This window comes from Callorhinus ursinus, unplaced genomic scaffold (genome assembly GCF_003265705.2).
Source record: "Callorhinus ursinus isolate GAN/ISIS: 27379988/994484 unplaced genomic scaffold, GSC_fseal_2.0 scaffold2, whole genome shotgun sequence".
NCBI classification, from domain to species: domain Eukaryota; kingdom Metazoa; phylum Chordata; class Mammalia; order Carnivora; family Otariidae; genus Callorhinus; species Callorhinus ursinus.
The window spans coordinates 1,625,729-1,640,986 of NW_027397064.1; the positions used below are offsets into that span (position 1 = coordinate 1,625,729).

General features: G+C 55.4%; 1 protein-coding gene across 1 annotated transcript in view; it reads right to left on the reverse strand.

Moving 5' to 3' along the window:
• Nucleotides 1-348: 348 nt before the first annotated feature.
• RAMP1 (receptor activity modifying protein 1) overlaps nt 349-15,258 on the reverse strand; it is a 42,764-nt gene continuing 27,854 nt past the window's right edge. The window contains exon 3 of the mRNA XM_025888916.2: nt 349-1,129. Within this exon, the coding sequence (XP_025744701.1) occupies nt 874-1,129 (256 nt within the window). The 3' untranslated portion in view covers nt 349-873. The remainder of the gene's footprint in view (nt 1,130-15,258) is intronic.

A 15,258-nucleotide genomic window follows, 5' to 3' on the forward strand; every position in this document is an offset into this window, starting at 1 on the left:
AAACAGCCGGCAAAGCCCTCGCGGATAGGATGGAGGTGGGGAGCTGGGCCTGAGGGCTGGGGAGGCTTCTCTGAAGAGGGGCCTCACCCTGTCTGTGCACCGCCGTCCTCGGGCCAGTGGTTCCAGCTCCTGTGGTGACGGTGAGGGCGTGTGGGGCCGTCAGAGTCCCCCGGGGGCCTCTCCGGGGCTCGCGGCGCCTCGGCTGCCCGCCATCACCACTGCAGGGCCCTGAGACAGCCCCTTCCCACAGAGGCAGATGGAATCTGAAGGGGCTAGTGTTTCTCCACCCTTCTTCCCTCAGCGATGCATCCCCAGAAGTAACGACGCTGCCCACATTTGAGGACATCCTTTTTTTTTTTTTTTAAGATTTTATTTATTTATTTGACACAGAGAGCTCTCAAGTAGGCAGACAGGCAGGCAGGCAGGCAGAGGCAGAGGGAGAAGCAGGCTCCCCGCAGAGCAGGGAGCCCTGATGCGGGACTCGATCCCAGGACGCTGGGATCATGGCCGGAGCCGAAGGCAGACGCTTAACCGACTGAGCCCCCCAGGTGCCCCTGAGGACATCCTTTTAATCACCACGAACTACTTCTCCAGAGTCTGGCTTGAGGTTGGGACGTTAGGAGACAGAGCTTGGGACCCTCCCCGGGAATAGCGACGGTTGCGCTCTGGCCCCCCCGCAAGCCCCTGGGACCCCCACCCCGGTGGCTTCGACCTCTGGCCTTTCAGGTTAATGCCTGTACCGCAACCACCCTGAAATCCTGATAGCTCTTCCTGGGGAGAGGAGGGGGGATTGGGGGTCTGTGCTGCCGTCTGGGCCCCGGAAGCTCTCCCCAGGCCGGGCCGGGGCTCCCCACCTGCCCCCGGGCCGCGCGCCTACACGATGCCCTCCGGGCGCTTGCTCCTCCAGACCACCAGCGCCGTCACCAGCAGGGTCACCAGGATGGGCACCACGATGAAGGGACAGAGGATGCTTCGGGGCGGGTCCCGCACGGCCCTGCCGGACGCGGGGCAGTTTCTGAAGTAGTGCCGGTGGACGGCCACGAAGAACTGGTCCACGGCCGCGTTTGGCCAGAAGCAGTCCAGCTGGTCCGCCACGTGCCTGGTGCAGTCTGTGAGCTCTCCGTAGCTCCTGCAGATGGAAAAGCAGCTCATCAGCCGCCGAGCGGGCCGAGGGCCACGGGAGGACCCAGCCGGGGGCTCTTCAGCCCGCCCCCCACTGTGGCCAGCACCCCCGGAAGTCCAGGCCCAGTGGCAGCGGCCCTGGCTCTAGGAGAGGGAGACCCTAGATGGTGTCGTGGGGGCTCCCCAGTGCCCAGACCCTGGCAGGTGAGTTGGGGCTTAGGGCCGTCCCTCCCTGCTTCTGGGGTTCCTGGGACTGGTATGCCACATGCAAGGGCAGCCTAAAGGGTGGGGCGGGCCAGTCGAGCGCGCTCAGACAGCGGCCTGGGTCAACAAGCCATCGGTGCACAAATCCGCAGCCTCTCCAGCCTCACCGGAGGCATGCCCCTTGGCCTGGAAGGCAGGGCTCCCCGTGGGGCCTTGTTGCCCAACCCCCACCTTCCCACTCTCACTGGTGTTTCCCACAGCGCTCGTCACCCCTCATTGTACGGAGGGACATATTTGTTTTATTTATCGGGGACAAGTGCCATGAGGACAGGGTCTGTTTTGTTCAGCTCTGTAGTCCCAGGGCCCAGAAGAGCCCTTGGCACGTGGGAGATACCAGTCAATTGTTTTCTTCTTCCCCCCTTTTTTTTTATTGTGGTAAAATTTAAATAGCACAATTTTATTTTACCATTTTAACCATTTGTAAGTGCACAGTTCGGTGGCAGTAAATGCATTCACGCTGTCGTGCAGCCATCAGCACCGTCCGTCTCCAGAACTTTCTCACCTTCCCAAACAGAAACTCTGTCCCCGTGAAACACTGACTTCCCATTCCCCCTTCCCCACCCACCATTCAACGTTTTGTTTCTGAGTGTGACCGCTCGAGGGACGTCGGGTAAGTAGCATCATAGGGTATTTGTCTTTTTGCGACTGGCTTATTTCCCTGAGCATAGTGTCCTCAAGGTTCATCCACGTTGTAGCAGGTGTCAGAATCTCCTTCCTTTTCAAGGCTGAATCCTATTCTGAATCATTTCGTTTATCCGTTATCAATGGACACCTGGGTTGTTTCCACGTTTACGACTGTGATGAACACAACTGATACGAACATGGGTGGGCAAACGTCTCTTGAAGACCCTGCTTTCAATTCTTTTGGGTGTACACCCAGAAGTGGTACGCCCAGAACACCAGATATGGTGGTTCTATATTTAATACTTTGAGTAAATTACTTTTTAATAAATGAAGATTCAACATTGGGGGAAATGAAGATATAGTTTCCAGAAGGTGAGTCACTTCTGCTTCTGCTTATCAGGTAGAAAGCTACAAAGAATGTTGCTCTTACCTGAATGATAGCCAAAAAAAAAAAAAAAAGGCCAAAGAAACTAAAAAACAATATGTTTTCTGGAATCCATCAGAGAGCAGAGACTGCAAAGCAGTAAAGTAACTTATTTCAAGGCAGAGCAATGGAGGGACTATCCCACCGGGGCAGAGCATGGGAATGAGACACAGCTGCCATACCAGACATGAGAAGAAATCCACTTGGAACAAACGGCCAAAGGCCAACTGTGGGCTGGAAGGTCAGTTCGGATTTTCTGGGGCCCCAGACACGCTGGCGGTTTTGTGACTCACCACTTCTTCCCATGAGGCTCTTGCTCGTGAGAAAGATTAGGGGCAGGCAGGAGACTGGTTGCCACGTGGGGCCAGGCACAAACACTACACATTTCCTGAACACTTCTCATGTAAGAATTGACAGCCTTAGACCCCTGGAGGAAGAGTAGTGGATTGTGGCGAACAGACCCATAGCGCTTCCAACATTCCCAGGCCCTTCTCGTCCGGGAAGCAAAAGCCTGAAGCTGCTGAGGGAGGGATGGTACAGCCTGTTAGCCCCAGGGCACAAGAAAGATGCACTGTGGCTGACGGAAGGATGAGGAAAAGACTCTTTTCCCTTGGGAGAGCAGCAGGAACCCATCCTGGGCCTAGGATCCTGCATGATACCAAAGAGAGGTCTCCGGCCACTGGGAGAGGGGCAGGAATCTCCCAGCCAAGACCCCACCGATACAGGGCAGGGTTTGGCCACCACGGGGAGGGGCCCGAAGGCATGGGCCTGTCTATTCTATGGGCATAGAATAACAAGAATAACACAATAACAAGTAGTAGCCATCTGCTGCCCAGACAAGGTGGGGAGAGACCCACTATGTGGCCCAGGCATGCAGAATGGGACACTGCACTGAGGGCACTTCACCAGCCCCAACTCTGAGCACAAGGCAATGGGAGCCCGTTGCTAGAGGTACGGAGGCCTGTGGCGCTCTGAAAGTAACCGTGCAACCACAAACCCCAAGCCCAGCCCAATTCCTGACAAGATTGACTCAGACCTCACCCAAACAGCCTGGCAGAAGAGGCTCACCCATTTCCAGATAGAAACACTGGTTGCCTCAGTCTCTGCTGTCCTATACACGAATATTCAGTATTCAATACAGAATCATGAACTTTTCATTTAAAAGCAACAGAAACCAAGCAACCCCTTGTCAAGAGATACATCAATCAACAGAATCAGACTCTGAGATGACCCAGATGTTGTAACTATCATGCAGGGACCTCAAAAAGATGAATATGATAAAGGGGTCTAGTGGGGAAGGCAGACAAGAGACACAGAGAATTTCCGCAGAGATGCAAGCTGTAAGAAAGCCAGAGAAAAATTCTAGAGAACAAACAGACACAGTATCAGAGAGAATTCCTTCCATGGGCTCATCAGCAGACCTGACATCTGAGGAATGAATTAGTGAACCTGAAGGTAGGTCAGTAGAAGTTACCCAAACAGAAACACAAAGAGAAAACAGAGCACCCCTGTGGTGAATTAGTAACACAGCCAATGATATCAACTCCAACTCGTAATCCTGAGTCCCAGAAGGAGAAGAAGAAATGAGGCGGGAAAAGTATGTAAAGGGATAAATGGCTGACAATTTTCCAAAAATAGTGAGATATCAGATTGCAAATCCAAGAAGTCAGAGAACCCCAAACAGGGCAAAAACCAAAGCGACAGCAACAGCCGATAAACAGTCACACAGACCCAACAAGTTCAAATGAGCAGCTGAAAACCAAAGATAAAGAAAAAAATCCAAGAGGAAAAAAATCCTAGAGTCTGTCGAGAAAAAAGACACCTACAGAGGAGTGACGACAGGATGTCAGCAGAATGCTGACCAGAGACTGTGCAGGCCAGGGGACAACGGGGTGACAAAGTATTGGTAGTGGTGGTGGGAACACACCCCCGTCTGCCCAGAATCCCAAACCCAGCAAACAGAGCTTTCACACACGAAGTTGAACTAAAGACTCTTCCAGAAGAAAAGAAGCTGAGAGAATTCATTGTCAGCAGATCTGGGCTAGAAGAAATGCTTTCAGTTTTTCAGTCAGAGGAACGTAACCCGTGAAGAGCTCCATAAACAGTAAAAAGGAGGATCTTTTTTTTTTTTTAAAGATTTTATTTATTTGAGAGAGAGAGAGAGAGAGAGAGAATGAGAGAGAGCACACGAGAGGGGGGGAGGGTCAGAGGGAGAAGCAGACTCCCCGCCGAGCAGGGAGCCCGATGCGGGACTCGATCCCGGGACTCCAGGATCATGACCTGAGCCGAAGGCAGTCGCTCAACCAACTGAGCCACCCAGGCGCCCCAAAAAGGAGGATCTTTAAAGGATACTTTTCTGGTCTTTCTGATTTTTGATCTGGAAAGTGAGTAAATGGAGCAGAGACTACAGATCAACATTGAGGAGCTACCCAAGGAGGCTTGAAAAGGCTGCATGGAAAAGGCCGGGCTGTCTCCTGCACCCTAGCCCCCCTCTACCGCAGCTCCCATCAGCCTCCAAACTGCTCTGTCACTGTTTTCCCTGTCCTGGCTGCTCTCTGGGTCACGGCCGTGAGTGCACGGGGACCGTGGGCCCCCCTCAGTCCCCGTGCGAGGGGAGAGAGCGGGCCAAGGCGACAGCAGCTGGCATGCGGGGGACCCGTGCCCACTGGGGTGTGCGGTCTTCCTAAGTGAGCAAGGACTCGCGTTTCAAGTAAAAACAGCAGTGCAAAGAGTGGCAGGAATTCACAACAGGCTGGGGCTCACTGAGAACCGATGAACTAGCACATATCCAGTGCCTGGCCCGGGTAAAAGCTGAATGTGTCACATGCCGTGAAAACCCAAAGTCAATCAGCCACAGGCTCATGTGTTATAAGCACTGGTTTGAATGACTGTCTTCTCACTTTGCCTCAGGCCCGCCAGACCAGACTAGTCAACAGGACCGGTGACAGACAGCCCGTCCTAAACACTGTCCCCCATCCTCAGCGCCTGAGGAGTGGGGCTGGGATGTCCCTAGAAAGAGGTGTCGCCACCTCAAGGCTGGCCAACCACGACAGGGAAGAGCCCCCGACCTAGGAGATGAGACTCCCCAGACCCTGCGCTGAGGCCATGCGGAGGGTGAGCCTCTGGTGGGCTATTCTGGGATCAGCCACTTTCTCCTTGAGATGTTATCCCTCCCGTCTGCAAAGCCACCCCCCGTCTAAAAATATCTCTAACATGCCGTCGGCCGTCCACATACTGTTTATTTATACAGAAGTGACAGCTGAAACTTTCAATAAATATTTTGAGCCCTGTCAGCAAGGGTGTGATAAGAGAATTCCCCTCAGAGCACAGACATTCTTCTCTTCAGAAGCACATAGTACTGACTGAAGGGCCCAAAATAATCATGAAAAATATTCTTGCCTTAACCCTCTATTTTCAGTTCTCACGTAACTGAACAATTACTCTTTTTTTTTTTTACTTTTTTTTTTTTTTTTTGTGGGGGCTGAGACATTCTGTTCTGGGCCTGTAAGCAAACTTTGCTTGGCTTGTTCCTGAACACGATGGTGGGAGTTTCCAATATGTTTGGGTCCCAAGTCAAGGGTGCCATGACTCACGGGTGTTTACTTGTTTGACAAGAAGGCCGATGCCCACGGATGCGCCGGGCAAGTGGTCTGCTCTGGGGACACCTGTGGCTGGTGTTGTCCCCCAACTAGCCCTGACCAGCCCTGATGTGGGTTATCCCAGGCTGGGGCCTGACACCCCACAGACTTGGGACTCAAATCCCAGCTCCATGGCTTATCGTGAGTGATCCTGGGGATCTCATGTCCCCTATCGGAGGGAGCCCTGGCCTCCTTATATTCCAATTAGGAGACCACCTGGCAGGGTTATGGGGCAGACCAAGTTAAATGAAGTCAAGGGCCCAACATACAGCAGGTGCCCAATAAGTGGATGTTACTTCATCGCTTCCTCCCAGACAACTGGCATGTGGCTCATGAAGTATACACTTCTCGTTCCATCAACTTGAGCAAAAGTTGACCAGGCAACAACATGTGTCCTCAGCCTCCAAAATCTGAGGAGGAAGCACTTTTGGACTTAGGTTTAGTTCATCTGCCTGCCTCCACCTGTCTGGGATCACGCATCATGCGTGGCTTCCAACGGCTCTGCACACCCCCCCGTGGGGAGGGGAGGTGGCGGCCGGGCAGCCCGAGGCTGGCCTGAGGAGCCTGTCAGAATGCCAGATGACATGGCGGGAGGCTTGGGTGGGTGCGAGACGCAGAGCCAGATACCCGTGACACTTTTGGTTAGACAGCTCTTCTGGAAATCCAAACAACTAATACGCATCTAAGAAGTTTAACCTCACTTTTCAGAAAAAAAGAAGCAAACGTCCAGATTTAAAAATAAGAACGCTCAGCACCAGCGAAGCTGTAGTGAAATGAGGCAGGCCCTTGTGTCGTCACTAACAGATAAGCTGATAAAAGTTTTCTGAAAAGCAATTTGGCATTATGTGTCAATGACCTCACTACTGGGGATACCCTTTGACCCAGTAAATCTGTTTCTGGGAATTATCCTAAAATAATAACATAAAATGCAGACAAAAGTAACGTAAAGAGATGTTCACTGCAAATTTGTGATTATGAAAAACAGCCAACAGCTGGACAGTGGTGAAAGAAACTGCAGCTAAAAGCCTCCCCTTTGCACCTTCTCGTGCGGGCCCCCAGCCCCACCGGAGGCCTCGACCAGCCCGCTCCAGCTGCAGCCTTTCAGGAAGGGCAAGGCCACCAGATGGCGCCCTTCCGGGGCACCGTCTCTCTTTGGTCTCCCCTGGGGATGCTTCTCCTCCCGGGCAGTCGGGCCCCAGGACCTCCCTCTGGGCTCCTGAGCCTCTCCCCTCCATCAGCAGCCTGACCTGCCCAGAGGCTCCCCTGTCCTTGCTCTCTCTCCCCCGTCCAGGGAGGGGCGTCCACACTCCGCATGCTCCGTGCCTCGTGGGCCAGCTGTGACCTCCCCCACCCCCATGTGAAGCTTGGCTCTGTCCACGCCCAGCTGTCAACACACCTGACTTCCAGGTCATCCCCGCCTCAGCCCCGTCTCCCACCACCCGGGAAACCTTGTCCAGCCCCTGAATTGTCATGGACTTCTCACCTCCTCCAGGCGTGTCCCCTCCCCTCCTGTGGCCCGGTCACTGTGCCCAGGGGTAGGCAGAAGTGATTTGTCTTGGTGGGTTATTACGACCCACATTGCTAATACCAGCTTCCACTTTTCTGCACTAAATTTGGCCCAGGGGTCTTGGCCTCTCTGTACCCCTTCTCCTTTACCCCACCCAGCTTAGTCAGGGGCAGCCATCAAACCCCTCCCTGCTTTCCTCTCCTCTGCACCCCTGCGCCTAGTCCACTATCCACCCCTGCCCTCCCCTGACCCGCAGCCCACCTTCAGTGCTCCCCTGTGCTGAATTCAAAAGCCCCTCATGTGGCTCCCACCCTCAACCATGTTCTCTCCTTCTCACTGGCTACATGCTAGTTACGCTGGCTGATGTTTCTGCCTCAGGACCTTGGCACATGCTGCTCCTGCTACCTAGAAGGCTCTTAACCCCATCCTCACAAGGCCAACCTCTGCTCATCCCTCAAATGTCATTTCCTCAAAAAGGCCCTTTGGCCTCCTGGTAAAAGTGGGGTTTCCCTCATAGATGTTTTACTTCGTACTTTAACTCACGTGATGTTTCACTCGCTGTTGGTCTCGGCAACTAGCCTGCAAACACCTGAGAGCAGGAACAGTGTAAGAAAACAAAATCCCACTTATCCTGTTCACTGGGGTCACCTCAGAGGCAAAGGAGAACCAAAGCTGAAGGAAGAGAGAAGATGGGGACAGGAAGGCCCACAGGAGGGGCGGTCTCCACAGCAGGGCACAGCCCCGGGCGACGGAATTGCGCCAAAGGGGACATTCACACTGGGACAGTGTTTTGAGAGCTCCCCAGTGTACAGACAGCCTACAGATGTGGGAAGCATGAGACGGAGTCAACCACGCCTTCATGTCGGAGACTTTAACCCCCTTTCAGGGCCGAGCAGATTAAAACTAGCATAAAGTGAATAAACCCCATTCAGGGACTGCCTGTGACGTGTCTGGTCTACAGAGCATCAGCAACCTTTTCAAAGGCCACAGATTCTATTTCGGCAGCAAAGAAAAATGACAGATTTCCACAGTGAAAATTGTACATCAGTAGTCTTTGACTACAATATTAAAAAGTAGAAATTAGTGAGAAAAGGATAAATTAAAAAAAATATCAAATCTCCAGAAATTAAAGAGCACTCATATACTCTTGAGGTCCTGCGAGAACTTGACAATTTGCTGACACGCTATTAAGAACACAATGGCAACACTACTTGTAAAAGTTAAGGGGATGGCACCCAAAATGAATCCTGAGAAAAATCCGCTGTCGTAAACCATCTTATTATTAAACAAAAACATATGAAAATACATGAAGTCTCCAAATCAAGACATTTTAAAAAGAGAATAACAAAATAAGTCTTTCCAAAGGGCAAATCATTTAAATGCACTAAAAGTTGTTAAAAAACTAATATTTAGTGATATTTTAAATTAACATATAATGTATTATTTGTTTCAGAAGTACAGATCTGTGATTCAACAGTCTTGCACAATTCACAGCGCTCACCGTAGCACATACCCTCCCCAATGTCTATCACCCAGCCACCCCGTCCCTCCCACCCCCCACCACTCCAGCAACCCTCAGTTTGTTCCCTGAGATTAAGAATTCCTCATATCAGTGAGGTCCTATGATACATGTCTTTCTCTGATTGACTTATTTCACTCAGCATAACACCCTCCAGATCCATCCATGTCGTTGCAAATGGCAAGATCTCATTCCTTTTGATGGCTGCATAATATTCCATTGTGTATATATACCACATCTGCTTTATCCATTCATCTGTCGATGGACATCTGGGCTCCTTCCACAGTTTGGCTATTGTGGACATTGCTTATTTAGTGATATTTTTAAAAGCAGTAAAATCAGTGAACAAATTCAATGGCTGATTCTTTTAGAAAAATAGCTGCAGCGAAACCAGCCGTATTTCTGGATCATATAATCTAGAAGAAATTAGGGAGGGGACGCCTGGGTGGCTTAGTCAGTTGGTTAAGTGTCTGCCTTCTCCGGTCATGATCTCAGGGTCCTGGGATCGAGCCCCGCATCAGGCTCCCTGCTCCGCAGGGAGTCTGCTTCTCCCTCTTCCTCTGTCCCTCCCCGCCCCCCGCTCATACTCTCACATTCGCTCTCTCTCAAATGAATAAATAAATTTTAAAAAATCTTAAAAAAAAAGTAGAAAATCTGAGAAGAAACATGGAAATGTTAGTAGAGAATTACTTTCACAAAAGGTGCTAGATTCAGGCAGTTCTTTCAAATTCTTAAGATCATAGGGGCAGCTGTGGAACTCCCCATATCTTTTATTTATTTACTTACTTACAAATTTTATTTATTTATTTGAGAGAGAGAGAGAGCAAAAGAAAGCACGAGCGGGGAGGAGAGGGAGAAGCAGACTCCCTGCCGAGCAGGGAGCCTGATGCGGGGCTGGATCCCAGGACCCTGGGATCATGACCTGAGCCAAAGGCAGACGCTTGACTGACTGAGCCACCCAGGCGCTCTGAGAATTACTTTCACAAAAGGTTCTAGATTCAGGCAGTTCTTTCACATTCTTAAGATCATAGGGGCTAGGGCGCCTGGGTGGCTCAGTTGGTTGAGTGACTGCCTTCGGCTCAGGTCATGATCTCAGGGTCCTGGGATCGAGCCCCGCATCGGGCTCCCTGCTCCGCGGGAAGCCTGCTTCTCCCTCTCCCACTCCCCCTGCTTGTGTTCCCTCTCTCGCTGTCTCTGTCAAATAAATAAAATCTTAAAAAAAAAAAAAAAAGATCATAGGGGCAGGTGTGGAGCTCCCCAGGTCTTTTAAAGAGTTAAAAAACACCCTGATCCCAACGTCTCAAGACGGCCTGTCCATGTGCCCTGGAGCCACGGATGTCTCCACTCACTTACGAACAGACCCAAAGTACCACAGCGGATGCTAGCAGATGTAAGCCAGTCGCACAGAACACCCTAAAGCAAGGTTTTTTCAGAAATGCTTCAAACTAACTATAAAATCACACTCCAACCTGTCAAAGGGAGAGGTTTTATGGCCATTTCAATACAAGCTGAGAAGGCAACTGATAAAATTCAACATTCATTTCTGATTAAGAAAACAACCCTGTAAAACCACAAAGAGGTTCTTTTCTTAATGTGATAAAAATCTCTCCCAAACCAAAGGCACACATCCCATTCATTACTGGGAGCCCGGGGGCAGTTTCATGACAGGCCGGGATCGCCTGACTTCACCTTCAAGTGGTCAGGTCTGTCTTCTCCCTCGTGGTTTCCGCCTTCGGTGTCACGGCTCCCACCCACGACTCGGTCGTCACGCGGAGCCTTTCCAAAGCAGGGCGGGGCTGGCCACCGCTGGGGCTACTTCCTCTGGTGACACAAAGCCACGCAGCGGCCTGGCCTGCATCAGGCCTGGAGTGAGCGTGCCAGGCCGGCTCACCAACTCACCCCGCACGCCCTGGGGTCTGCAGCCGGAGCCGCAGCTGGAGAGCACACCATCGCGCCCTCCCGAACCCCGATCCCATCACAGCGGGCAAGGGTGACGAGCCCGAGGCGTAGGAGCCCCTGTGCATCTCTGTGGCCCGGGGCTGACCCTCGGCCGGCTCAGACAAGAGGGCTTTGGCATTCGTGTGACCACTGCGTGCAAACGTGAACTTTAGGATGAATGTATCCAAGGTTCCTCCAACGGTTTACCTCCTTATGCTGTAGAACAGGGACCCCGACGTCTTGGCCAACCCGTGTCCCCAGGGAGCCCAGGGAACGGGCGGCTCCGCCCGGTCCTCGGCTCGCAGCGTTCACGTGCACGGACCCCGAGGTTCCCACCAACACGCTGGCCCACACAGAACCGAACAGCTCGACAGGCTTCCTACAAAACCCCGCTGAATGGAGCAGGTAACTTCCACGTCACGTCTTTGGAGCCAGCTCCCTGGTCAACCGTACCTCCCTGACGCCCGGGGCCTTGCCGAGGGAGGTGGACAAGTGCTATTGCCTCAGAAAATGAAGAATATGAGCAGAACAGAGGACAGACAGCCCCGGGAGGTTCCAGGGAAGAAGAAGAAGGCCAATGGAAACCGGCCAGTATTGTCTCTGCCGGCCGGGAGCAACAGTTCCTCAGAACCACCCGCAGCCGGTCCAGGACATGCGTCACCTGCTTAATAGCAGAAGGGGGTCAGGGAAGAGCTGGGCTGCCCTCTGAGGCCTCCTCGGGCCAGGGCCCCCCTTCCCACCCCGCTGGGCCTCCGGCTTCTCGTCTCCTGGCCTGCAGCCTGCCCAGCGCTCCCATCCCCGGAGACGTTCCACAAGGGAGAAACGCAAGACAGCGGGGCGGGGTCACTCCACTTCGGTCCCCCGGCGTTGGCCCCAGAAGATGCTGCCCAGTGCGGGCAGTCCCCTGGGCACAGACAAGGCCCTGAGGGCACCGCCCCTGGAAGTGACCCCCACACCCCCCTCCTAACAGCGTGCGTGCGGCAGACACTCAGCCTTGGGAGCCTGAACCTGGCCCCTCTCCCACACTCTGGCTTCTGCCCACTTCTCAAGACCCACGCAGGCACCACCTGCTCCGTGACCCCCCAGGCCGGAAAGGATTTCACGGATGGATGCTCTTCTGCAGAGAAGTGACTTCTTCCACCCCGGTCTCCTCTTGAAACCCCCCCAGCCCCCTGCCCTATTTCCTCCAAGTCAGGACTGGGGCCTGGTGCTTTTGGTACGCATGCCCTGGCTGAGTCCTTTGGGCCCCGTGGTGCCCGCCCCCATCTCCCACCCCACCCTCTTCATCCATTTGCAACTGCCCATTTGCTCTCTGTCTCCCCACCCGACCGGGACGTTGGGAGGGGCAGGGCGGCTCGTCTCAGTTCCCCGTGGAAGCCTGGCCCCTGTGTGGGGGCACAGCCGGGCTCAGCACACAAGGCTGACATGCCTGCAACTCTGGGGCCCCCCGAGGGCACCGCCTGGAGCCCTTGTTCCCCAAGCCTGGGCCAGGAGGGAGAGGTGGTGGACAGCACTGCCCCTTCCAGCCCGGGCTGTCCTGAGGCTCCTAAGTGGACAGAGGAGCCCCGGGAACCTCTGGGGCTCCCTGCCTGGATATGGGGTCTGCAGGCGGGCCCAGGTCCCCAGACACATGTCTCATAAGCACAGACCCACAGTCCATAATGCAGACCTCTGTGTTCCGTGCCAGTCCCAGAGCCCACCCTCAGGCCTGGAACCCGGAACGGACTTTGGGGGAGCAGGGGCACTCCCTGGGAAGACTGTTCAGCTCTGCGTCCAAGCTGGTCAGGGAAGCAACGTGTGGGGGCCATGCCGTGCACGGGGCCATGTGTGGAAAGGGGAAGAGTGCCCCTTCCCCCAGGCAGGGTTTGTGGCTTCAGCCTCCACCTTGGCCAGCTGCCCTGTGAAGGGTACAACCTGCCGAGCTGCGGTGTGTCCTTGGGCAAGAGACTTGGTGTGGTATCTCCATCTGGGATGGAAGCCCATCCCAGGGCTGAGCTGGAGACCAGGGAGCCAACGTACACGGAGGCCTCCACACCCCCAAGCCCACAGGGGAAGCACCAGTCAAGGTGCCTGCTATCCACTGAGGGGACCCCAGTGTTTTCCTGTGTTTCTGGAAGATTTAAACAGAGTTTGGTGGACAACACAGAGCTTCGCCGCCACACGAGGCAGCTCTAGGCCCAGCCCTGGTTTCCCGAGCTTGGCACTAGTCGGGCCACAGCACGGCTTGAACACCTTCCTCTCCGGGGTCTGCAAACAGAGCACTAGCTCCTCAGCAGCCTCCTGGCTTCCTCGACGGGGCACGGCCTGCAGAGAAATGCTCCCGCGAGCGTAGGAGCGGGCAGGCCTAGAGGAGGCCAGGGGACCGCAGGGTCCTGTGTTGGGAGATCAGGCTCTGGGGACCTGAGGCCACAGAGACACAGAGGGAGGTGGGTGCACCTCTCCAGCGGCCCTGCTGTGGCCGGGCTGGTCAGCCTGTGCACCAGGGGCTGTGGCTTCTTGCTGGGAGCACATGCTGCTGGGGCCCGGGGTCAGGCCAGGCCTGGTCTTGGTCCCCTGGGCGATGGACACCCTGTAACTAAGGAGGCCACACGGGAACCAGCCAGGGAGCTGTGGGCATGCAGAACGGGGACACGCTTAGGTTGGGGAGGACAACAACATGCCCCCCACAGCCGAGGGCAACAGTCCCCACCCAGGACTACTGATGGCCTGGCTCTCCGCCCTCCACAGGCCCGGGGATCCTAGGACATAATCCCATAGGCAGGTTACTCCCTGAAGCAGCTTTAGGAGACAGCGTTCCTACCCTCTCCTTACAGACAAGTGAACTGCGGCCCATGTGGGTGACCCTGGGGGGCAGTGAAGGGGGTGGCTCCCCCACGCAGGCAGCTGCCTCCCCTGCTTGCCCCCAGAAGCCCCTTTGGGGAGGAGGCACCCGGCTGGGGCCTGGCCTCCTCAGCCTCCCTCCACGGCTCCTGCCCCGTGGCTCTGTGCCGAGCGGCTTCTGGTGCCTCTGCTCATGCTGGGAGGAAGCAGAAGTTTCTAAATCCATTCCTGGCTCCGCGTGCAGTCTGCTTTGGCAGCAGACACGGCGCCCGGGGTGCTGCCAAACCAGGCTCCCCGCGGAGAGGGCCTACCGGGCGGGCGAGGGCACAAGGCCTCTTCTGAGAGCAGGCTGGGGCAAGAACCAGGCTCCCGGGGTCCGGAGCTCAGGGAGATGAATCCGCAGTTGTAAAATTCAGCAGGCGTCTGAGAACCCAGGGACCTGTGGCTGACCCCTGAGCTGCGCCCGCGGTGGCCCAGGCATCGGCGTGATCCCCCACCTTGTCCTCGCTGTCACCCCGGGGGAGGTCAGGGAGCCCCGTGCAGACACCGGGTCTAGGAAGGTGAAGCTGCCGCTCCCACGCTCGCTGGCACGTGGGTGTGCACGTGGCTGAGTCCCAGGATTCGGAGGACAGCCGCGGCGCTATATTTGGACACTTGACACCCCGGACCTTATCCTCGTGAAGCTACGCAGGCCACGGGAGGGAAGGGCTTGTCCCTCCAGCCACCCTGGTCTCACTGCTCTCTGCCCGCCCCGCCCCGGAGACCCTTTGTCTCCGCGATGCCACCTCCCGCAGGGACCCCACTCCGTCCTCCCCCCACGTGCCACCCGCCCGTGGCCTCGTCCAAGTGGCCCCTGCCACCTGGGCCCCCACTGCCCCAGTCCTACCGCATTCGGAACCCAGGGCGACACTGAGGGAGGGGGAAGGGCAGGGCCAGGGGACATTCTACACCACGGCATTCTGCCTGGCGGGGAGACTGAGCACGGAGCCGTGGTCCCCCGGCGGACAGCGAGGCGGAGAAGCCCCCTCCGAGGTGCCCAGTCCCTGCACACACGGCACACACTGGCCACCGGGGACCCCGCAGCTGTCGGGGAGCCTCTGCCTCTGGCCTAGGAGCCCCAGGAGGCCCGGCACCAACTGTGTCCCCAGAACCGGCCTGCAGGGGGTGTGCTTGAGGGAAGGAAGGCACACTCGTCTCCCTCCTGACTTGGTGGGGCCACTGAGACCCGCCAGCGCCGAGACCCTCACCCGGGGGCCCTCCACCAATCCTGGGGCTTACCCTGAGGGAGAAAGAGGGTCTCCCCAGCAGCCACAGTGCTGGGAGGAGGTGTGGCTCCAGGAGGGGGTGAAGGTCCTGCCCCGAGTCCCCACCAGCCACAGCATGGACCCAGCCCCTGTGGAGT